The following is a 24,601-nucleotide window of genomic DNA, read 5'->3' as shown; positions in this document are numbered from 1 at the left end:
GCGAGAGTGTTCGCTATCGGAGAGGAGAGGGGGAGAGTGGAAAGGCTGCGGACAACGGACGCACGCAGGAAGGACGGACAACGGACGCACGCAGGAAGGCCAGGGCCGCCGACAAGAGATGCTCTGAGCGTCGCATCTAAAAATCCAGAATGATGCGTGGTCTACGCCTGCAATGACAGGTTAGATTACTGCAGACAGGTTTGTTATCTGCAGCCTCACAAATCCCGTGTTGTACTTTAAAAAGTACAAGTTTCACTAAATAAAGTGGAGCTTATGTAGTGCCAGTAGTGGCACCTGTGGAGCACGAGACCCACAGCTGAAAACAAGGCAGTCAGGGTTTTTTACCAAGTTTTTACAAGTTTTCACACGAATTTTTTACATAAAGTTTTTACAAAAGTGCTCGCTCAGAGTTTCTAGAACATCGCCGCACTCAGGAGATTCTGTACACAAGTCACTAGGTCGGGTGCGCATCGTGTAAAGGCTCACAACCATAAACATTTACTCCAGCCCTCCATCCTAACTGTACTACGTAAATACCAAATCAGAACATTTCTTCTGGTCCTGGAGGATGCAGAAAATAAAACTAAGTAGCAACCCCAGGGCAATGACACACAAGTTGTTGACACACCCTACCAGTGTGTGTTGGAAGTGAAGATAGCTAATGACGCTCTGGAAGCGATCGGCAACGAATCCAAGTTCACCCTGACCAATGGCCGGACTAAACTTTTCTGCGTTGTGACAAGTGACCGCCTACAAACTTGTGGGGATCCTTTGTATCCCCTTTTCCTCCTCCCGCGAGGGCGACCTTCAAACGAGTGTGCTTGCCCACGTGGTCCACGCCAACCCTAGCGGCAACGACAGGTACTCCATGGACAGGTATTGGTGGGGGTCCTCTGTAGATCTTGGTAGCAGTTGTAATCGACGGTCACACTTTGCGGTCGTCGCAAGTCCCCTGCTGCTCTCCGTCCTGCCCGCCGTCTGCCGCTACCTGTTGTGCCTGCCGGCCCGCTCCTGCCCGTAGTCCAGCCAGCCGCCGACCCCATCGTGCCTGCCGGCCCGCTGCTGCCAACAGTACAGCCAGACGCCGCTGTCGACCCCATCCGGCCTGCCGGCCTAGCTGGTGTCCGCCGCCAACCGACTCTGGTCTCATAGCCCCGCCGGGGGATGCTCCTTTAAGCCAGGCCTGGCGCCGCAAACCTAAGAAGCCCGCACCGGACCACCTGCCTGGCCATGGAGGCGGCGGCCATCATCGGTGCTGCCACGGCGTGGCTTACGTCGGCGCCCCGCAGCTGCCCCCACCGCCTCCAGCACCCCCAGCCACCGCCGCAGCCACGCAAGCGGCGCCACACGGTGTCCACGTGGGTCCACCAGGTGGGGCCTACGGAGGAGCCGGCCTGCTATGTGTCGAAACAAAAATGGAAATTTCAGAGAAAGGGTGAGGTCGGCATGGCGGAAGACGAGCTGCCGGCGCTGTTACGGGGGCGCACCCTACCCGCGGCCCCGGCAGCGTATTCCCAAACGATATCCCATGAGGAACCCCGCCGACCACGCCCCCCTCAAACAACGACGTCACGCCATGACGCCACTTCCGCTTCGTTCGCGACCTCATACGCCGTGGTTTTTTTTTGTTTGTTTGTTTCCCTTTGCTTTGGGCGGCGGCCGAAATGGCTTCGCTCCGCGGACGAGGCTGCGCCATCCTCCCTGTACTGTGGCTGGGCCTGCCGCGCTGCGGAGCTGACGTACTACATGTGGTAGAAGCATGGTAGAAGAAGTTAAAGGCCCAACCACATGCAGCGTACTTTCGGCGTTTTCTCGCGTGGCGACGACGCGCGAGCAACGCTTCGCTCGCCTACGCTCGCCAGATATCGGCCGTCGACGCAGCTCGAGAAAGCAGCGTAAAGCGGGCAGCAGCGGTCGGGTTTCAGGCCCTTCTCGTGCTTTGGGGTCATTCCTTTCAGCAGAAGAGATTCAATTTCTTGTTAACTCTTGCGCGTACGAGGCGTGTGCACGGAAGTGGTTGGCTGGTACCTTCAGTGCTAGGTGCGTCAACTCCCAACCATTACGTTCCCCCCAGTACTGGAATCGCGAAACAGTGGCTTGGATATCGGTGCTCTGCATGCAGATATAGGAGGTAAGTGATTGGCTAGCGCACGTACTCGCTCGCACGCGCACGGAGTGAATTCGCGTAAAATAATTTTGCCACATTTTGAGTATGTTAGATGTGGCATAATCAAGCTCTGATATTGCTCGGACACGTATGCATATTGCGTAAAAAATTTTGGCCTGGTGCAGAGTTGTACAGTGCTCCCCCCGCTCTGAGGTGGTCACCTTACATGCCCCACACGCACGCACACAAACATTTTGCAATGTATATCGCACCTTACGCGTTGCATTGCAACGGCGGACCTGTACGCAAGCAATTGCTGTTCATCTTTATCGAGATTAGCTGCTTTCTCAGATTGCTCTACTTTTGGGTGCGAGAAATTTATTCCTCAAAACAAATCGAATGTCTACCTGTGTCATCTTCAGATACGCAGTGTTGGTATATTGTTTACACATTTTATAGCAACGTTTTTGTTGGGCACTGATAAAAGATGCCTGCAAATAACTATTGTTGCTGAGGCAGTGGTGCATTTTAAAGCCAAAGAACATGTAACGTGCGTGTGACAGGCAACAGCTGCAGTGGCTAGATGTGAAAATTCAGAGGAGGTGAAACAAAATGTGCAGATATTAATACCCTTACAAAAAAAAAATGGTTATGTTGACCCTATAAGGGTAAGGGCTGTGCAACATGCCTCCATACGTAAAGAGAAAAGCCCTTGTAGCTCATGGGAGCACTGGAGTGCCACTGTAGAGCCTCAGCAGGATGTCTACGCCACGTTTCAGCATACAGCTGCACACCTGGCAATGCATGAGAATATGTAGTGTGGGTGCTCATTTTTCACGCGATTTTGGCATTTGCAATCACATAATTGCATTGGCACATTTTCCCGAAGTATTGACCTGAAGCTGGTGGCATGAAAGTTGTTCCTTGTACACCGTCGGACAGCATACTATGTGGTGTGCTTGCCCTGCCAGGATCTTGCAACGGCCTTTCTGAGCCCTCCTGTGCAGTAGTTTGGTGTGCAGTAAAAGCAGAAGCCACACCTTCTTGCATCTTTCGGTCCATGTAATGAATCATGTACACGTGGTACTGAAAGACAAACATAGGACGTAAAACACCCCCCCTTTTTTTTAAGTCCTCGTGAGTGGTGGTGGGTGTTTTTCCTTTTTTGTTTTATTATCATACCCTTTCCCTCATTTGCTCTCCTCTTTTCTATCTGCCTTCCATCCCCTCCCCGATCCCCCCGCCTCCAGCTTCTGGAGTCCACCTTGAGGTGCGACAAACTACGCCTGTTGGTAGACCTCTCTTACCTTCAAGTAGATGTGAACAAAATATTAAGCAGAATACTCAAATGCAGGAATTTCAGTAAAGGTGATGTGTTGAAAAAATGAATGACCTCAATTATGCTGAAACAGTGCCAAAGTTGCCTGTGAAGAACCAAAGGTGTCATCTTAGTACATTCAGGTTCTTGTAAGGGTGGTAACTTTGGCTAGTCGGTACACTATAACTAAAAGACAGCACGAACAGATGAATACACAAGGAGAGGAAAGACGCGAACACTGCTCACAGCTGAAAGTTTATTGTTTTAACAATATGAATTCCGGCGTCATCAACAAAGAAAAGGTGAAAGCTATACAATGACAATCTTAACCACATACAAAACATGAACCCCATGATACCGAACTGTAGACACGTGTCACGTCAGAAACATCATATGGGGGTTCAGCTGCCAGCAATAACGCCCATGTGTACAAGATTTTGGCACACGTTGAAGATCCCCAGGTGGTCCCTCCACTACGGCGTGCCTCATCACCTGCACTACGTCGGCGCGTTGAAACCTACAATCAACCTCTGAAACAAATGCCTCCTAAACAAACGAGTAAGGGAAAATATGACAACGGTCAAGGTGCAGGCAACCTTTCTTGCGAGGGAGGACTAGGCAGTGTTTGAGATCCAGATGACTTCATTTCTTTCTGTGGCCTTCTCCTCCTATCTCTGATCACTAATTGAATGTTGCCAGGTGAGTTTATGCATTTGCCGCTGCTGCTGACTTTGTGGACTGACTGCATGCTGCTAGAAAAATGGGTGCGCTTACCACTGCCGTGCCCGCTTTTCCATTTCTGAAAATTCTCTCGAGGCGAAGTTGGAGATCGTTTCGTGCGTGCCTCCTTTCGCGAGCTGTTTTTCTTGCTCTGTGCGTCCTTTTTAAGTGGAGTGCAAGTAGTATGCAGTGGACCTTCACTTCTCTAAATCAAGATAAACTCAAGAATTGAGCTCTTTGGTACAAACTCGTTCCACCCACACCAATAACTAAAGTGGTTGGTTTGCCTGTAGTCAACTTAAAACGATCCATTTGGCCTTGTAAAGGACTGGTACATGAATAGCCATACCCATTTCACCTGACACTGTTTAGACCCGTGAGCAGTGACAGAAAACTCCTTTGTAGAGTTGACCATGCGGCTGACAGAGCTGAGGCATACAATGAGATGAAGCTATTCAAATGCCATTATTCGGAGAAGGGGGTGGCACACTTCTTGGAGAATATAGACATTTCAAGTAATCAGTTGTTCTCAGTATTTGAATTCATGCTATCCCTTATATGGATAGTGGTCATCCATCTGGCCTGTAGAGCAGCCATTGAGGCTGGCTGATGCTGTTGTGATAGAGTGGCATTTCGAGTTTTCCGCTGGGCAGATTGACCATCAGTGACAATTTCCACCGATCCAATGGCAGGACTCGATTGATTGATTGTAGGGTTTAACGCGCCGACGCAACGCAGGCGATGATGCGCGCCGTAGTGGAGGGCTCCGGATTAATTTTGACCACCTGGGGATCTTTAACGTGCGCCGAAATCTCGTACACACGGGCGTTTTTGCTTTTTGCCTCCATCAGAAAAGCGGCCGCTGCGGCCGGGAATCGAACCCGCGACCTCGTGCTCAGCAGCGCAACGCCTTAGCCACTGAGCCACCGCGGCGGGTCCAATGGCAGGACTCACTTGTGCACTTGGCCCAAGATGAACTTGCTGTCGGTTTATTTTGCCTTCAGGCTTCAGTTAGAAGGTGGTTTGTGGGTGTCCGACCATTTTACATGACATGCAGAGCCCACCTTGTTGATGGCTACCAAGCCAAGGTGAAACTCTGACTGCTGCTGCTTCACCGTTGCAAGTTGGTGTGCTGAGTCTAGAGCCTTTTAAAGCATTAGGTTGTGATTGAGCTGTGTTGAGTAATTTTGGCAGACATCTTGAAATCCCCGCAACTAATCATTCACGAACCAGCTTCTCTTGAGGGCTGCTAAAGATTGCTGGGCCAGTGCGTGAAGCCTTGTCACAGTCTTCAGCAGACTCTTCTTCTTGAACTTTTATGTTCCAGCACGCTCAACCATATACAGCAAAATATCGATGATCTTATTTTGTGTCACACAAATTTCTGAGAAATCCTGGCAAAATTGCATTGTTGTCAGTGGGCACAATTTTGGCTGTTACGAATGGCCTTACGCGGGCCAGCGGATGATACGAACGAGCTGGTGAGGCGCCCGACGTGTCAGAGTTGCCGTGACCGCAGAGCAAGGGACAGCAACATACAAGTACAGACTCTCTCTTCCCTCTGTGCCACTCTTTCTTCGGGAATGGCCGGGCTGTTGTGGTGCGCACGCATGCATGGCGTGCCGAGTTTCCATGCCGCCGGTACCAGGACAATGCTGCTCTAGAGAGAAGAGCACCTTGACAGCCTTGGGCAGGCAGGTGCTTATGATGCAGTCGGCTAGTGACTCAACTTCTCTTGATTTCTGGCATCTCATTGGTCTTGGGTGGGGTGCAGCGATGGATCAGAGGTACAGCACTTGCATTGTATGTGGGAGGTACCGGGTTCGAAATCGGCATACCGCCAAGCACCCACCGGTTTCTCTAATGGGTACAGGTGTCCTTGGTCGAGTGTGGACCCTTGAAAGGGGAACTTGTGACTGGAACGCTGCCTTTACCCTTGATAGGGGTCCCCGACCCTGGTCCATCTGGCAGGGCCCCTGGCCGTCATGCCACATTGCGTGGGGTGAAAGAGTATAATGCCATGTCCTGTCACAGGTGGTTATGGCGTCCGCCGTGTCTGTGGAAGTCACCATGTGCATTCGTGTTCCTTGGTGGCGACAGGCAAAACGCTAGACGAAGAAAAAAAGAATATAACTACCTCGGACAGATGGTTAGTGCTGACCCCAACCATGAGAGAGAAATCTGGCACAGAAGAGGTATGGGTTGGGGAGCACATGGCAGGCACTGCCAAATAACGAAAAGTGAGCTAACTCTGTCACTCAAAAAAAAAAAGCTGAAACTTGGCGCCTTACTAAACAAGTAGAAAGCAAACTTGGGTTGGCTCAACAGGTCATGGAAACAATAACAATAATGTTAGTAGTAACACCCGGGGACAAGAAACGAGCTACCTGGATCAGGAAACAAACCCGAGTTGATATCATAGTTCAAGCAAAGAAAAAAGAATGGACTTGGGGTGGCCGTGTGGTGAGATAAACCGACAACCAGTGGGCGATTCGGGTAACAGAGTGGATACAAGGAGATGGGTCTAGAAGAAGAGAAAGGCCAATAACACGATGGAGGGATGAAATACAGAAATTCGGTGGCCAACAGTGGACTCGAGTAGCGCAGAACAGGAGTGGTTGGAGGTCTATGGGAGAGGCCTTCGTCCTGCAGTGGACCTGAGCAGGCTGTTGATGATCTATTTATTTATTTATTTATTATTTATTTATACTGTCAACCCTCACTTGAGGGTCATTACAGAGAGGGAAGCATAAGATATGGAAAGCAAATACAGACATTGACACTTTCAGCAACTTCGAACACTAACAAAATAGCATATTCATTGCTCGGCGAAGTAAACATCAAGAGCACATTCAAATTTCTTAACGTCAGAACTTTCAACAATATGTCGCGGCAATTTGTTCCATGCTTCTATGACATCGGGAAAAAAAGATTTACGAAAGACACCGTGCGAGCACCGAAGGGGCGATGTGTAGGAAAAAAGCAGACCAGGGAGCTCGGTGATGTGCCTGCCTTCTGAACTCTCACGCTAGCCAAAGAGTGGCAGCGAGTTGCCACTGTGGTTGCTGCAGAACATTAGAGGCTGGCCTTAGAGCAGGCGTGCTCAGTGCAGCCTTGCACTTGGGACATTGTCTGACACATTTCTTTGCACAGAGTGGGGCCTCTTCCTTGGCCTCTTGGCAGCGGGCTGAGCTGGCGGGCGTCCAGCTGGCACCCTCTTAGAGCCTCTTGTAAGACCTGGTCGACGCCTGGCAAGGCTCGTAGGCTGCACCCTTATCTGACGCCCCCTACGCCTCCGTGCTGCTGCAGTTGCCCTGAAGGCGAGCATAAGAGCAGTTGCGTCACTTCCATTTGACACACGGCCAAGTTCCTGCCCAAGGCCCTGCAGTATCTCCAGTTATGCCGGGTTATGCTCGCTCATGGCATGCAGGCGTCGCAACTGGGACTCCAGGCTCTGGTAGGCATCTTCTCGAGCCTGCAAGAGAGATGTTGGCAGCAGCAAGTTACTTCCTGTCTTCTCACCCATTACAGCTTGCATTTTTGCTTCCGTCATTCGCCTTCTGCTTAAAGTTTATTCTTGTAGTCCATCTCACAAGGCTTATGGGTGCGTGAAAGCTATAGCCGTTAGACACTCATAAAAGGAGTGAACACACCCCGAGAAATGAATACGATTTGCAAAGTTGTGGAGAACAGCGAGGGCAAAATTAAATAAAGTGGAAAAGTTTTGTTAAGAGGGGAGACTTCTCTTAAAACAGCTTCCTTTAATTTTTAAGTAAACTCTGTGAACCTTGTCAGTCTTTCTGCTTTTTTTCCCACTGATTTCAAATGTGCCGTTATTTGCTGAGTAAGTCAATTAGTTCCCAAGATGATTAGAGATTATTAGTCATTTTTGGAGGAACAATAGACAAAACAGTGCTGGCCATAAAACTGTAATCTTTATATTTTGTAAAACTACGAACCATGGTGAGTGGAATAAAAGAATCGGTCTTTTGATGCACCACTTGGAACTAATTTTACAGCACACAAAACTTTGGTGTTTGAAATGGGCATTCGAAAGGGTTCCTTGCCACTGGTGCCACCAAATTTTGATGAGCTGTAAAATTAGTTCCAAGCGGTGCATCAAAAGACCGATTCTTTCTCAAAAGACTGATCCAGAGTGCCTTGCCGTTTAACCTACAATTGACGTTCGACGGTAACCTCAGTATCAAGGCAGCCCCGAAATTTGCTTTGCTCACACTTTGAATTAATGAAGCTGCAGTCGGTACATAACATCAAGGTTAAGTCAAGTAGCAAGTACAGTTGTGCTAAGTGAGTCTTCGTTTATCATCCTATCTTATTTTGTTCAGATTTGAGCCGTGGTAACGTTTCTTTCTTACGCACCCATCCGAGGGCAGTTATGCTATTACTACAAGAGATGTAACTACAGCCCTCTTATTTGAGTCGAGAAAAGTTATCGCAAATCTCGGTCTTCCCTATGCAAGCCACGGTAGCAACGAATGGGATGGCATGCGCCGCTAGCATTCTGGCGTTGATAAGGCTTGGTCGTCACACACCAATCTTGCAGCCAAGCCCCATCATGCTAATACTACAAGCGACGTAGCCAGAGCTCCCTTATATAACTAAAAAAAAAAAGCTACCCCAAATACCCGATCTTCCCGATGAAAGCCAAACAAGCCACAAGTGAATGTGCGCTTTCGAACAGAAATAGCTTGCAATTTGTCTCAAGGCAGCCGATAACCGCAAGTTAAAAAGAAATTGATTCTCTTCTGCTGAAAGGAATGACCCCAAAGCACGAGAAGGACGTGAAACCCGCCCGCTGCTGCCCGCTTTCCGGTGCTTTCTCGCGCTGTGTCGACGCCGATATCTGGCGAGCGTAGACATCAGCGTTGCTCGTGCATCAGCTCGCGCGTCAGCTTGTGTCGCCACGCGAGAAAACGCCAAAAGTACGCTGCATGTGGTTGGGCCTTTAACTTGTACTAAATGTGCGTCAGCTCCCCAGCGCCGCAGCCCCAGCCTCGGCGCACGAAGAGAAAGTGACGTCACGCTGTATGAGCCTGCCGTGGTACTTAGCTGACACACAGCACCTCCAAAACATACTAGAATGTGGTGCAATAACACCAGCCTTTAGAATGAGTCTTTGGACTGTGCTGTGCACGCACTGTTGCTATTATCTGGTAGCATATATGCCCTGGTCATCAGTTGATCATACGGTATGCAGTGGTGCTGTAATACTTGCCGGGGCAAAGGGAAAGCTACATGGAGATTCAACACTCACAGCCAGTTAGACCCCTCCCCCCCCTCCCTCTTCCCTCGCGTATACGTAGACAGCCAGTGAAGGCTGAATGCGGCAGATTCTGTTGTTCCTTTTGGGTTGTCAGTGGACGCGTGTTTTGCCAACCATCACTGTTTACATGCAGGGAGAAATCCACTCCCTGAGTGCTGGGACCATATCAGGTGCAATGGTTACAGAATATACTGGAGGGGTTCTTACATATGAAGGACCATTTTGATGTAACTGAGGGGGTGTGTTTCCAATGAGTGTAGTCTTCCGAGTGGTAGCCCTGTACTTTTGGGAGAACAGCGCAGGTGTTGTGTAAAGAACGTAGGGGCTGCGCTGCAGTCCCAGAGAATTGTTGTCCTTGCATTTTATTGTTTACATGTACGTTTACACTACATTTCTTCCCACTTTCTATTACTCTCAGGTATTGTTCTGTTTTTCTTTAATTTGCCGGTATCACTGGGGTAATGTCACATAAAAATGACTTGCCGCATGTAAGAGTGAGCAACAGTATTGCATCATGTGTCTGCATGAACATTTATTTGCGTGCTCTCGCCTTTTTTCTCAAATGCCAATATTTTAAAGAAGCCTCAGACTTTGCTTAGATTTTGGCTGCTCATTATAATATATGCATACGACTGAGAGCTGTACTGGATAGTGCCTCGTCATGTCTGCACACCTTGTTTCTCTGAAGTTGGGGTTCCACATGCTCACAAACAGAAACAAGCAAATACTCTTTTTCTGTGTGCTCTATGCGGACACCGAGCACATGCTTACCTGAGCAAGCTGGGCAGGGTCTGTCTCTCGCACAATGGGTGCCAGGCTTGAAGAGGGCTGAGGGGGTGCGTCAACTGCACTGCTGGCCTCAGTGTGCGGACCTTCCGGAGTGGTGCTGCCGTCTGCATCGTGCTCTGGGAGCTGCTGCTCTCCCCGGAAAGGCTGGAAGAATTCCCGGGGCGGGCATGTGTCGCCCAAGGCCAGCTTGCCCAGTTGGTGGCGGTCGTCGGTGCTCAGGGGAGGAGCATTGGGAAACAGGCCCCCAAATTTTTTGTGCACCAGGGCCTGATGTTTACAAAATGCCCCCTGCTTCCCGGTGGCACAGCTGCAGGCTCCGAAGTGTGCATACACTTCATAAGTCACACCCTGGTGCGTGGCACTGGGCACCGCATACAGCTGGGGACCAATCTGCTGAATGCTCTCGCCTGCACTCTCGGGCATTCTTGATAGCAGCCGCTTGTACACGAGGCGGTGATGGGAAACGCGGTTGTTGGCGTGGCAGAGGATGCGGCTTTCAAAGTAGCGCTCCCACACCACAGCCACCGAGTCCACCAGAGCAACCACGTTGAACGCTTCCGTCCGGTTCAGCACAATGTCCTTCAGGACACGGATGGTGGCCTCCGCAAAGTTATTAGTGTTGTGCCCCCGTGTTGCAACACCAGCACGGAACAGCAGCACCCACTCCTCCTGTCTTGCGAGGAAAGCCTCCACTCGTTCCACATAGGCAACGTGGGACTCGGACTTCAGCTTGGCCGTTGCAGTCGCCAGCTTTTCCACCGTGTCAGCATACATGATCTGAAATAACAGATAATAATCGTGCAGTGAGAAATGTGCCCAGCAACAGTTCACAATCCTCATTTCACAAACATGCAAATTTACTTTCCAATCGATTTCTATGAAAAGTGCTGTAAATACACCACATTGAAGCTTCTTTAAAATACTTTAAAAAAATCAGACTGCTTGTTTCTTATCCTAGAAGATTAAAGTGAAAATTAAATTTTATTATGTATTTAAAAAAAAATTGTCACCAGACCGTGCCTGCTTATTTAAGGTACAAATTTAAGACACTCCTACCTTTGGCTGTGTTTTTACAACTGCTTTTTTGAGCTTGGTTTATGCTGGGCTATAAAGATGCCGTTTTGTTTTCTGCTCAGGCTAGCACCACAAGCCAAAGCTAAAAAGATAGACAAACATGAAATCTAAGTGTGTGAATTTTGTACACAAACAGGAAAGGTTCTTAGGCCAGAGAATGTTTGCAGATTGTTATCATAAAATATCGATAATTAAAAAAGTAGATTCCTCAAAGGATTGCTTGGGATATGCGAGACATAATCAATATATTATGTTTATGGTCGGGTTTTTTTTTTTTTTTTTTGGTACAACCCAATCTTACCTTATTTAACACCCCAAACATGTTTAAGGAGGATCGGGTTAAACCCAATTTCTCCCCGAATGGACATTTTCAAAGTGCACTATCGTGTGCTGACGGTCCGCTGTTCTAAACCAGTACTTGATAGAGGCAAGCCACACAAACACAGCTTTTGAACTTGTTGAGTATTGGCATGACTCTGCCGCTCGCTACCCAGGCTGGAAAATGCTGCACTGACATTGTTCCGCCTAGCTAGCGGAAGCTGTGTGGTCGAGAGAACTTTCTCCCGGCTGAAATACGTTCAACGATCGGACAGACCTCGAATGGAGACCAACATGTTGTGCATGCATATAATTATGTACGAAAACAAGGGTGTGTAAACAATCGATGAGCAGCTTTTTGTGAATAAAATGTTTCGTTTCTTAGAAGTTATTACTGCTCTTTACAGTCATCATTACTGATCTATTTCCAAACAAACGCCAAATATAGTAGAGAATTTGCTAAAAAACCTCGATATTCCTCCGATAAACAGCGTGGAACAAACACCACTTTTAATGCGTTATGGTCGAATTTTTTCACCAAATGCGACCCCCCAGGGTCATTTTTTTTATTGCTGTTATCAATTATTTGGACGAGTCCATATCGAGATAAAATTGTAATTTTTTAGTGTGATCATAAAGTGAGAAAAAAATCATTTGTGTTGTTACATACACAGGGTTTATTCATGAGTAACACAAGAAAAATTCTAGGAAAGTTTCATGGGCGTAAGAAGCGGGAAGCGCCCAGAGGATGAAACCGAAATCAACCACTGCGCACCCACACGTGACCCGATGCGCAGGCACGGCCTCTGGATGAGAACACGGGCCTTTCATCCAGCAGCCGTGGCGCGAGCGATAGCTGGCGTGCTGCTGTAGTAAAGCATTAAAGAAGAAAAGCAGAGCCATCGGCGCAAGAGAAAAATTTCACGTATTTCTGCAGTGTGGCATTACAAGCCAAGTGAGAGAAATGATCGAAAAAGGCGCACTGTTGAAAGAACCCAGCGATGGCGTACATGTGCGTCATTGACCATTTTGCAGGTGTTTGCCGGGGACGTACATGAACACCATTGAACATGAAAGGGTTAAGAATCTTGTAATACCTACTGATAAAATAAACTGAGTATTACTCAGTACATCTGTAGATTTGACCCGACAAGACCCGAATTCCGGAATGGTTCAGCAAAAAGACTCGATTTCCCCACAATTATCAGTTTGAAAAATAGCACCTGATTTTTACCACCGATTTTCTAAAAATATAAAGCCCAAAAACGAACAACCCTAATTATGTTAAGGCATCTGCTGTGAGGGGGTCATTAGTTTCTCTCGATAAAACAAGTCTTTACAATGTGACTAGCGCGAGTTTATTTTTATGAGCCTAAAATGGTGTTGAGGCACTGTTGGCCTCGGTGAATAAAGCCAAATAGGTCATCGCCCGCAGTTACACAAACCGCTGAGCGCGGAGATATAGGCACTATTACCACCGGAGTGGGCCACACCACCTTACGGTCATGCTACAAACACAGTAGCAACAGCTGGCAGTTTGTCTCTTTTCTTTGCCATTAATGTAGACTGTACCCACCTCAACGTGTTGGTGCTGCACCAGCCTAAGCCACGAGCCAGCACATGTTCCTTCATTGCTTTTTTGTGCATGGTGCAGCCAGAGCCAACATGCTTTGTTTATAATCTGCTCTTACATTACTTTCGACACCATTTTTAATGTTCTTTTCTTATTTTTTTTTTCATTGCAATTCATTTTGGGCAAAATGGTGGGGAATTTTAGTTATAGGGGCCATGAAGACAAGATACAAGTTTAGTTCAATAAAAAGGCTGACTTGTAACGATAACAACAATGCAGATTGTATTGAAAACTCATAATCAAGATGTTAGAAGAAACAGTCTGCAGCGGCGCCTACCTAGCCACTTTCTGGTGCTTTTTTTTTGACGTCACAGAATCTTGTTTGTGCAATTGGTGGTTGCCGACCAAAGCCATCGCCAAGAAACTCGACTGTGCGAGTGTGGCAGTGGATCTAGTGCCATTTGATTGTACCACTTCAATGCTAACCGATAGTTGACACTTTGATGAGCATTTCTTAGTGCCAGCCTATAACATTCCACTCCTACACATATTGCATCACTACGGGGTGGAATTTGAAAGCTTTTCTATATTCATTGCTTTTTTTCTGTTACAAGACATCTGGCGTGGTTGGAGTGGAGTTGAGTGAGCTACCAAAGCCTAGTTCTTTCAAACTAAACAAAGTTGTATTTTGTCCTCATGGAGCCTTTAAAAGGACAGCACCAGTCTTGGTTATGGACTTGTGTTCCACCTCAAATATGCACAAGGATTTCTTTGTGCTGAATCACAGTAACATGTATCAGCCATGCCTCCTGTCTCCCTAGTTCGGGAAGGCCTTGTCTATATGTACGCAGACTGTGTTCACACTGTCTGTTGTGCATAAATGCTTTTGGAGTGGGCACTAGAAGCAGCTTTAAAAAAAAGGCAATGCTAGAACTGCAACTTTTATGTGGTGTCGCCAAAGTGGGGACAAAAAACATGCCCTTATTCGTTTGAATATGAAAATATCTTACCATTTGAAAAGCCGACATCAGGCGACGCCTCTCGTCTCTGTCAGCCTTGTTTTTAGCTGCGGTCAGCCAGCGCCACTCAGCCTGCGCCACATGAAAGTGGCACAGAAGATGTTTTGCTGTTGGCCATGTTTCCTGCAATGCAGCCTTCTCTGAACTCGAATTGTCCGTCATGAAGACTTGTGGGGCCTGCAAAATGGTAAAATGTGGCTTATTACACATAACAGGCCAAATAGAAGGCTACACAACTCTACTAAAACTGGAGGCTATACATGTTTCAGTTCCATTCCTTCTTGCAAATAGAAAATTTTTGCACTTATTGAAAACAACCTACTAATGCTACTGTGAAGCCTGGGCACTAATTTAGAGCAACACAACTCCATACTTTGACACTTAAATTTGTCTACAACGCATTATTTTATTCTAATTTAATTGTTACAGTCAAACCCAAGCACTGACTTTGCAGGACACTCATGCAAGGTATAACACACTGCCACGGCTCTTTTGAAACAGTGTCACAAACATCCCTTCCACATGCTTTATGACATCGTAACATCATAGAGGTGGTAGTTGGTAGTTGTCTTCAGCAGTGGCCATAAGATTTTGGGCCCTGCTTAGCCTGCAGATGCATGCCAATCAATAAAAAGATGGTATAGAGAAAACATGGACCAATTTGTTTCATCTAATGTCTGACAAGCAGTGCCACATTAAACATTAACAATGAAATCATCTTTAACATTTTCAACTTACACACTGATTCCCAAAGCAAAGAGGATAGGTGTCCTTCAGCAGCTGGAAGGCAGCTAGGTAACCCTCAGTGCTTTGCTCGTTGTGGAGCAGCGCTGCGATGGGGATTGCACCAGCGCTTGTTGCCACCAGCACCAGCGTCACGGTGCACCTGGTTGTGTCGCAAGAGGAGGTTGAGTCAATGAACACAATGTCCCGCGCCACATCCAGTGCCTGGGCTCGCTGCATGATGGGGGTCGCCACCAGAACTGCCCAGCAGGTACTGCTGTCGCTCCTGCTGACAGTCACGGTGGTGCCTGCAAATTTTTGTACAAGGAATCAGTTGCACTTTCACAATTAAGTCCCCCTTAAGTAATTGTGTTGGGCCCTCATGGCCTCAGAACCACCTTGTGTACACAAAAAAAACTGGCCTTGTATGTGCTCACTTCACTGAAAATATTGTCGAAGAAGAATATTTGTCTGTTGCCCCTGCCACTTCAATGCCTCTTCCCGCCCACTTCTTGCGCTCTGCCTTTTACGTCATCCTCCGCTCCTGACAAACACAGCGGAAGTTTGCTCAGGTCGGCTCACTTTTGCTGCATTTCACTGCTCACATGCCATCTATTGGAACCTTTTGTTCCCGTTGCACTTGGAATGCCACTTAAGGGGCCATGAAGATAAAACACAAGTTTGGTTCATTCAAAAGATTGCCTCGTTAGAATCATACTGACACCGCCTTTAGCTTAAACTTCACTCAAATAGGCTATATAATTAGGAAAAAAGGGAATGGATACGCGACTCGCGAGCTCATTTCCCGCAACAGAACCTATGATGTCATACCAGCCAGCTCTGTGAATGGCGGAGGCCGGCAAAAGCAAACGCAAATTAGGTAGAGCTTACAAACTAGACGAACGAGCGATTTGCGCTTAAATTTAGGGCACATTCTTTACAAAGCAATAAGAATGATGGGACAAACAGTGGAAGTTACGAAAGCACACGTAAACATAGAAGTACCAATGTGTACTGCTGTTGGTGCTCCGTGCATTATGCTCGGTTTAGCTGCACAGGACTGCGGGGCTTTGGGGTTGTCTCAGACGACAGTGGCGAGTTGACGCATGCAACGGTGTCTTACGAGACCATATTTGTCGAGAAAGCACAATGTTTCACGAAACGATTATTTTCTCCCTGAACAAAAACAAGCCAGGATTAAATACGGTCAAAAACAAAGCAAAGGCAGAAAACGGATTTCTGCGGTATGGTGGCACCATCTAGGTTCACTAACAGTAAACAAAGCTTCACAATCGGCTTCAGAGCAGTCAGTTCCTTTGATGTCATCGCAGACCACGAAAACTCATGATTTAGTGGGAAAATAAAAGAATGAACTTAAATTGAATAATTTCTCAGTGAATAAAACATCGTTTGCATCTGAACAAGCGCTGGGGACACTATAAAACATGACATCTTTCGAATAAAACAAACATTTTTTCTGAATGGTCCCTTTAAAGGTATATACCCAGGTGCTAGCCCTTTTTGTAGTTTGGGTCAAACTATCTTTTTCAACGCATCTTTTTTTTTTAATTTTAACAAACGCTTCAGAGTGCTTAAAATACTCTTAAACACTTGGTGCAAAAGTGTGAGGCTCACACTATCCCATGATGATAAGACCATGTTACTTATCGCCAGTAGTCGGAGGGCACAACAAAGACTGCAAAACCGCACGTTACCTTAATCCTTTATGGCAAACCTGTAATGTAAGTTACTTGCTACCGCAATCTTGGCCTAGACGTCACAGCCTCCAGATCAACTACGCCATGGCTCCAAGAAGCCCACCAGCATGCCCTTCAACCGTTACATTTAGTTTGCTGGATTTCCACAAAACACAGGAGCAGTTCACACAAAGATGGCTCTTCTCGTTGATGCAATCCCGCTGCGTCATCTCGCACACCAGGCGCAGTTTCAGTATATGACAAGGGCAGAGTGGGCTCACTGAGAGACCATCAAGAGAGAAGCAGTGGGAATCATTAGCTGCCTTCCTCATTTAAAGGAGCCATGAAGAGAAAATGAAGTTTGTTTTATTCGAAAGACCTGCCGTGGTGGCTCAGTGGCTAAGGCGTTGCGCTGCTGAGCACGAGGTCGCGGGTTCGATTCCCGGCCGCGGCAGCCGCTTTTCTGATGGAGGCGAAAAGCAAAAACGCCCGTGTGTACGAGATTTCGGCGCACGTGAAAGATCCCCAGGTGGTCAAAATTAATCCGGAGCCCTCCACTACGGCGCGCTTCATCGCCTGCGTTGCGTCGGTGCGTTAAACCCCACAATCAATCAATCAATCGTTTTATTCGAAAGATTTCGTGTTTTATGGTGCCCCCAGCGCTTGTTCAGGTACAAACGATGCTTTATTCACTGAGAAATTATTCAATTTAAGTTAAATTTTTTATTTTCCCGCTAAATCGTTTGTTTTCGGGCTCTGCAATGACATCAGAGGAACCGACCGCTCTGCAGCCTAGAGTGCCTTGATTCACGCGTCCGCCGTACAGGGTAGAGACGCATATACGCTGGCGCCACCATTTTGGGTCGCTCGTTCGCCGCCGAAGCAAGTCAATGTGTCAAAACAGCGCTAAATTATCGCCGCAACGTGGGTTATTGGCGAAGTTTAAATCATCTTATCTATGTCGCGTTGCTAAATCTCAAGGGAAATGAAAAGAACAACTCGTTGAGCACGTTGGCCCAATCGCGACGGCACGAGACCGTTAAAAGGGTGTCTCCACCCTGTACGGCGGTGCTGGCCTCCAGGCATAGAGTTAATACTACTGACTCCAGGTACCGTACAGTGGCGTTTCCGCGTTTCTTTATGTTACCTGAACCTAGTTGTTGCCACCATACCGTGGCAAGCCTTTGGTTTGTTTTTGACCGTATTTAAACCTGGCTTGTTTTTGTTCTGGGAGAAAATAAGCATTCCCTGAAACAGTGCTCGCTCGACAAATATGGTCACGTAAGACACCGTTGCTTGCGTCAATCGGCCAGTGTTGTCTGAAACAACCCCAAGCCCCGCAGTGCTGTGCAGCTAAACCAAGCATAGTGCGCGCAGTACCAACAGCAGTACGCATGGGTACTTCCATGTTTACGTTTGCTTTCGTAACTTCCACTGCTTATCCCACCATGCCCTAAATTTAAGCACAAATCGCTCGTTTGGCTAGCTTCTAAGCTCTACCTAATTTGCATGTGCTTGTGCCGGCCACCGCCAATCGCAGAGCTGGCTCGAATGACATCATAGGTTCTGTTGCGGGAAATGAGCTGGTGGGTCGCCTGGCCATTCTCATTTTTCCTAATTATGTAGCTTATTTGAGCGAAGTTTACGTTAAAAGTGGTTTCAGTATGATTCTAACGAGGCAATCTTTTGAATGAACGAAACTTTTGTTTTCTCTTCATGGCTCCTTTAACACCCATCTCTACACGACAGGAAGAAGCTAGCCTTAGGCAGTGGTGACAGGTATGCTTGCTTAAAGCAAAGGTGTACTCATTTGTGGTTTCCTTAAGGTGGTATATGCACCTCCAGTTCAATACACCACCATCTACCTCTCCAGAACCCCCTTCTTGAACACAAATATTACTTGCTGGTTGCAAGCCTCTAAGTTTTTCTAGCCGTGGTGTGCCACACTTGCACCCAGTGCTAGTCAAGACACATTTTATGCCGATGCTGGTGTTTCAGGCAGCCTTGTCACCACAGTAGTTGAGAATCAGGAACCCTGACGTGCAGTTTTGTCAAACCTGCCACAACTACGCCACTCAGAGACCTCTGTCAACACTTGCTGAGCTAAAAGCAATTTCCGAAGCATTGACTATAGAGCGTCTTAGGTGAGAACAATCACAACCTGTTGTGATTTTCAGACTCAATAAAAGCTGTATAAGGCCCTTGGAAAATACCCCACCAAGTACCCATATCCTAAACGTTCCACGCAAAGACTACAACACTTAGCTTCAGAGTGAAGATTGCTTGGGCCCAGAGGACGTTAACTCCTGGACATAGGCAGGTAGATGGTTGCAGACACACATGCCTGCTATGACGCATCTACTACCTCTATTTTCAGTTGACTCTACTACAGAGCACCTTGGACAAAATGCCTTCAGTGCTCCACACGTGCACTTATCCCACTCTGTGGATGTAACCTCCCTGGTGGGCTCATCCGCCTCAAAAAGGTGGCACTACTAACAATTTGCACTGATGCCACAATTACACCTGCTTTCACCCACACCTGGCCGCTAGGTCGACAGGGTTTATTCGGGCCTACACATTTATTTTGCTGTATGTTGGCACCGACCACAGACATTCACCACATTTTGTGGACTTACCGTGGTCTCCAGTGTTCCTAACAGCAAGTAGCATGAAACTTCATAGGCTTGTTCAGTTTTTTTAGCTGATTTTAAATATCTAATTAGTTTTGATGTGAGATGGCTAGTTTCTGGGTTAATTAAAATATTTCTTGATTTTTTTTTAGAAAAGTAGGAAAAAAGTATTCAACAAAACATTACCAGCAAGACATGAATACATAACAGAAGTTGTGGAGAATGAAATGTGGAAAGCAGTTTTTTGTTTTGCAATCACGTACAAGTTTACATCAATTCTAACTTCTAGGTTTGAACTACTTCTCCTAACCAATTAAAAATAATGCTAATTAAACAACTACTGAAACACAAAACGCAAAATCTGCTTCCCATATCACATGGTTTACACATTCAGCTTCAAAGTGCAAAACAACTTATGTTCCTAGTTGCACTACATGCTGGGATGTACCTCTCGAGAATTTTGTATCAGTGCGATACCACTCGAGGCGAAAAAGTGGGGAATTATGGTAAAATAATTATTTCTTTGTTAGAATCGGGCCTCTATGGCTTTTATAAGTGTGTGGCACTGTTTCAAATATGGAATTTTTGGAGGAAAAACTGTGAAAATCGAGAGAAAAGTGACACCTAAAAAAATGCTTTTTTGGGCAATTTTTTGGTCCCAAAGACCCACGTGCCTCCTTAAGTAGTGTGGGGCTCAACCCAGAGCAGCCACCTGACTAGTCTGACACTGGCTTTTTAATCCATATCGCAGGAGCCTTCAGACTTCCTCACTGAGAACTACCTGTTCCAGTACATTTAGCCTCACTCGTACCCACCATTTTCTGCTGCAGAGCAAACTCTTGGAATTAAAAAAAAAAGTACACATCTATTTTAACAGGGGCCATGAAGACAAAATGTAAGCTCGGTTCATTTGAAAGATTGCCTCATTAGAATTACACTGACATTATTTTTGATGTAAACTACGATCAAATAAACTATGTAATGAAGAAAAAATAATGGGCATGCAACTCACCCGCGTCTTTTATGCATTGAATTTGTGACCTATAATGGGTTGCTTTTTGCAATACGCTTAGACCGACAAAATCAAGTATAACCTAATGAGGGATTATAAGCTCACAAAAAGAGGTTTGCAAGCTTGGATTCCAGGCTTATTCTTTTTACAAGAGTAATGGTGAGGTAAACAATGGAAATAGCAAACGAATGCATAAACATATAAGCACTGTGTATGGTGCGCACCAGGTACTGTGGCAGATGCTGCACAGCTGTTGAGAACTGACATAAGCGAGGGTGCCACTTACACAATTCTGCCCATCAAGCCATACACAATGTTTTACAAAACAATCATCACATGTAACAAAAATACGCAAGCTACAGCTCCGGTCAAAAAGAAAAGAGAGCCCGCACAGTAGTCTGAGTGGTATCACTGCGGCATCTAGGAGGGCGGACAGTACCCAAGGTAACAAAAGACGTTTCACTGTTACCACCTCCCTCAATCAAAATACTAAACTTTGTTTTAGGTATCTGCCTGGACTACGTCATTGCTGACGTCACGAAATGCACGACGCAGCGGGATAATTGAAATTTTTGCTTAAATTGTTCAATTTCTCAGTGAATAAAGCATCATTTGCTGCTGGACAAGCGCTAAGGGTACTATGAAACACAAAACCTTGTGAATAAAACAAACATATTTTCTCCTCATTGCCCCCTGTAATTAAATAAACACTGCTGGTACCAGTTATGAATTGATCTGTTTCAAATATGCCTAATGTTTTCTTTTTGCTCAACAATGTTGAGACCTGACTTGTGTTAACTTTTGGATAGGTGACTGGATCGAAAGACAGGCAAATGTACAGTACAGACAGACTACAATTTTTGTTTAAGTAAAGTACATACAGTTGAACCGCGTTATGATGAACACTGATATAGCAAATTATTGGTTATAGTGAAATAAATACGAACATTGGTTGGTCACGCTTCGTTTCAATGCCACCTATTCTTTTATATTAAAAATTAATCCGTGAGAGCAATGCGTGATATCGGATACTATAACGAAGAAATATTGGCCAGTAGCCCAAGAAGCTATTTGGAAAAACTTGGAAAAGAAGTAGAAAGAGCCCTTTTGTTCGTGGACACTAAAAATTTCATGCTGCTCAGTGCTGTGAATAGCCAACAGACGAAGATCACATCCCAACTAAAAAAAAAGAACGCAGGCTTGTTTTGTAAGATGAACTTTGTTCTGTTGCTATTTCACGTGTCATGCTCTGGTTCACTGAGCTTGAAATAAGGGTTACCTTGTTTACAGTGGGCTTGAAGCTTAAAATGTTTCGTATTTTTATCAACGATTTGTGTGGGAGTGAGACTGCTGATTGGCTTCAGGCTATTTTTAACTCTACCGTTGGATATAACGAACTAAATCAGTGTCCTGATACTACTTCGTTAAAATGAGGGTCGACTGTATCCCAATAAAGACTACCGTCTCTAAAGCTCTGCGCAAAGTCTCTTGTTGTGCATTAGAAGTGCAATTACAACTGCAAAATTGTGCTTTATAATTGGAATGGCTGTACTCTTGTACCCTCAGTAGGGTAGCAAGTGAGCCTAAAGCAAATTATAGAGCAATGCCAAGCCTACTCCCAAGAGTAAGCTGTTCGTGGGAAATAATCCTCACTGTACCTTGGGCTGCATAGAGGGGCGCCTTCTCCTCTAGTTTGGCCAGTGGGTCGATGGCTCCACCCCCGAAGCTTGTGGCCCTCCAAACGCAGTGCCAATGCTGCACGGTTCTGGCCAGAGGGTTGATGGCCCCGTTCGCCAGAAGCATGAGGCCGTTCTCTTGCACGCACAGCTTGCTCTCGTGGAGCTTCCTCGCTTCCTCGATTCCCATGCCGTCGTTGAAGTAGCCGATGAATGTCTCCCTAGTTGAGGCAGTGCCACGAAGGAGGCGTAGTGCATCCGCTGACTCCAGGCTGTGTGTGTGCCTTCCGTCGATGCGTATAACAGCAACGAGGGGTACAGGTAGGCGCAAATACGGGTCCTTCTTCTTCGTGGACTTTGTCACGAGCTTTATCTTAATATCTAACCTTGCCATGCACATGGCATTGCGTTTCTCCGACACCTTGTTTCTCTTGTGGTGTTGGCAGCGCCAAACCTTGTGAAAGGCCATTCTGCAACACAGAGAAGTGTATACAGTTGAGTTGGGTGCTCTTTCACTATATACACACACCTCAAAACACTATTCGGTGCTGCAGGTGAGGATTACAAGAAAGGCAGCCAATTAACCATTACTGCATTTACAAACTGTCCTGCACTTGTGAAATATTAAAGCTGCATGATAAGCACTATTGCATTGAATTTTGTAAACAAGAACTTCATTGCATAATTTCTTTCTCAGGAACAGTGCCACTAAGGAAAACATTGATATTTTTATAAACAACAATAGAAGATGTGAATCCTTCTGGCAAGCGTGATACTGTAGTGATACGTTGACTGGGAAACATTACCTCAAACATAGTCGTTTTACACTTGGTCGTGAATGCTGCATAATTTTCACTGGTGGTCATAACAGTTTAGGGTAACAATATCGAAATTTTAGACAAACCAAGGGCTAAGTAATGGTTGGGTTGTACAGCTTCTGAAGTACTCGACGAATTTGATATATGTCTTCTGTACAAGGCTATTGACCACAGTCTCTGCACTGACGCCATAAAGACAGAGTTTGATATCAGTAATCATCTGCGCTACCACTCACACTGTTGCCAATGTCTTATTTTTAACAATTTCTGCTTCATGCACACAGATTTTGCTGCATACGATATGCATACTCTTTTTGATGGGATTAATGAGTAGCTGCACGTGAGCTTGGGATCACGGTAGCCGCAGCAGAGATAAAACTCAGTAAAAAAAAAGAAAACAGTTAGCCCCTGGGCGCACTATTTTTTGGGCCAGTGAACTGCTGCGAATCCAAATAGCGGCAAGGAATGTCACTTTTCGAGATGCACTCGACCGATAGATGAGCGGTTTGTGTCGGTTTGTGTGGCCTTTTAATGAGCGCGCATTGCGTCACAGTTCGCGGCTCAACTGTAAGCGACACACACGCAAAAAAAATACAAATATATAAACAAGAAATAGCCAGAATAAAAATATAAACAGTACAACCCAAGTTTCGAAACGACGCTTCACGTACTACAACCCATCGTATCAAAACGTACCTTTCTCCGCGTTTCTGCACCTTCTGGACAATCCAGGTAGTGTTTGTACACCCGCTGTAAGCGTCCACGAAGGCGTTGACTGCGGTTTCGTCTGGAAGGTTCGCGCGGAACACCGACTCCTGATGTGTTGACGCGAGGTCATCTCTGATTATCTCGAGCGGCTGCACGTGCACATCCATGAAGCAGAAGTAGGCACGTTTCCACTTGGTGATTCGCCTCGTCGCCACAAAACGGTGAGCCAGCCGTCGCAGCCGCGCCAAAACTGGATAGCCAATCACGGCCGAGGAGTAGGCTGACGTACTAGCTGAAAACGAAACTTCTGGCCACGCAAACGGCGGCGGGCGAGCCTCTGCTGCCGCTGCCGCCGCTGGGACCGTCAGGTCGGGCCGGCAACTTTCGCGTGTGCTTCGGTTCTTTGGTCAGTGGCTTCAGCGTACGCGTGCACTAATAAGCGAACAGCGTGGTACTCATCAGTGTGGAGAAACGTTATAGGTTGACTTGCAGCATTTCGTACTTCTATCGGCGAGTGGTAAAGCTTGTAGAGTTGGGAGGCGTCAGAACTTTGCGCCAGTGAAAAGAAGCGAAATTTGTGGGTCGTGATGGAAGTGTTCTGGCATGAAAGCAAGCGTCTAGATTGTTCGCTTTCAGGAACGTAAACAATAACCATGCATATATACGCGAAAAAGCGTCCGCGTGCGCGCGCACTTAAAGCACCGCGCCCAGCGCTACCTTTACTAGGAACAGGATGAAAGACGAGCGTCTGCAGGTGCGCAAGAGAGTGCTGAGAGTGAGAGGCGAGAACAGGTAAGCAAAGGTTTATTTCGTGCTTCAGCTTCCCAGCGCGTACGTCATGCTCGCGCACGGTGTGAAACCATGGACCGCCGCGAAGCAGCGCGACTACAAAAGACGAAAATAAATTTTTGCCTTCACTTTATCAAGTCATTACTGTCAAATCTGAACAAAATTAGATAGGATGATGAACGATGACGCACTTAGCACAACTTTACTTCTACTTTGTTTAACCTTGATGTTATGTGCTGACTGGAGCTTCTCATGAATTCAAAGTGTGGGCAAAGTAAATTTCAGGGCTGTCTTGATTCTGAGGTTAGCGTCGAACGTCACTTGTAGGTTAAACGGCAAGGTG

General features: G+C 46.5%; 1 protein-coding gene across 1 annotated transcript; it reads right to left on the bottom strand.

Moving 5' to 3' along the window:
- Window positions 1–3,500: 3,500 nt before the first annotated feature.
- LOC144137905 (uncharacterized) lies at window positions 3,501–23,146 on the bottom strand. The gene is made up of 5 exons (XM_077669924.1): window positions 21,926–23,146; window positions 14,941–15,233; window positions 14,194–14,379; window positions 10,201–10,995; window positions 3,501–7,620 (listed from the first exon to the last, which is right to left on the bottom strand). Exons 1-5 carry the CDS (start codon window positions 22,410–22,412, stop codon window positions 7,543–7,545), a joined length of 1,839 nt encoding a protein of 612 aa, XP_077526050.1. The 5' UTR covers window positions 22,413–23,146; the 3' UTR covers window positions 3,501–7,542.
- Window positions 23,147–24,601: the final 1,455 nt, after the last annotated feature.

The sequence above is a fragment of the Haemaphysalis longicornis genome, unplaced genomic scaffold (genome assembly GCF_048455015.1).
Source record: "Haemaphysalis longicornis isolate Haplotype H1 unplaced genomic scaffold, Haemaphysalis longicornis Haplotype H1 scaffold_5, whole genome shotgun sequence".
In the NCBI taxonomy this organism is placed as follows: domain Eukaryota; kingdom Metazoa; phylum Arthropoda; class Arachnida; order Ixodida; family Ixodidae; genus Haemaphysalis; species Haemaphysalis longicornis.
This window is presented reverse-complemented; position numbering and strand designations above follow the sequence as displayed.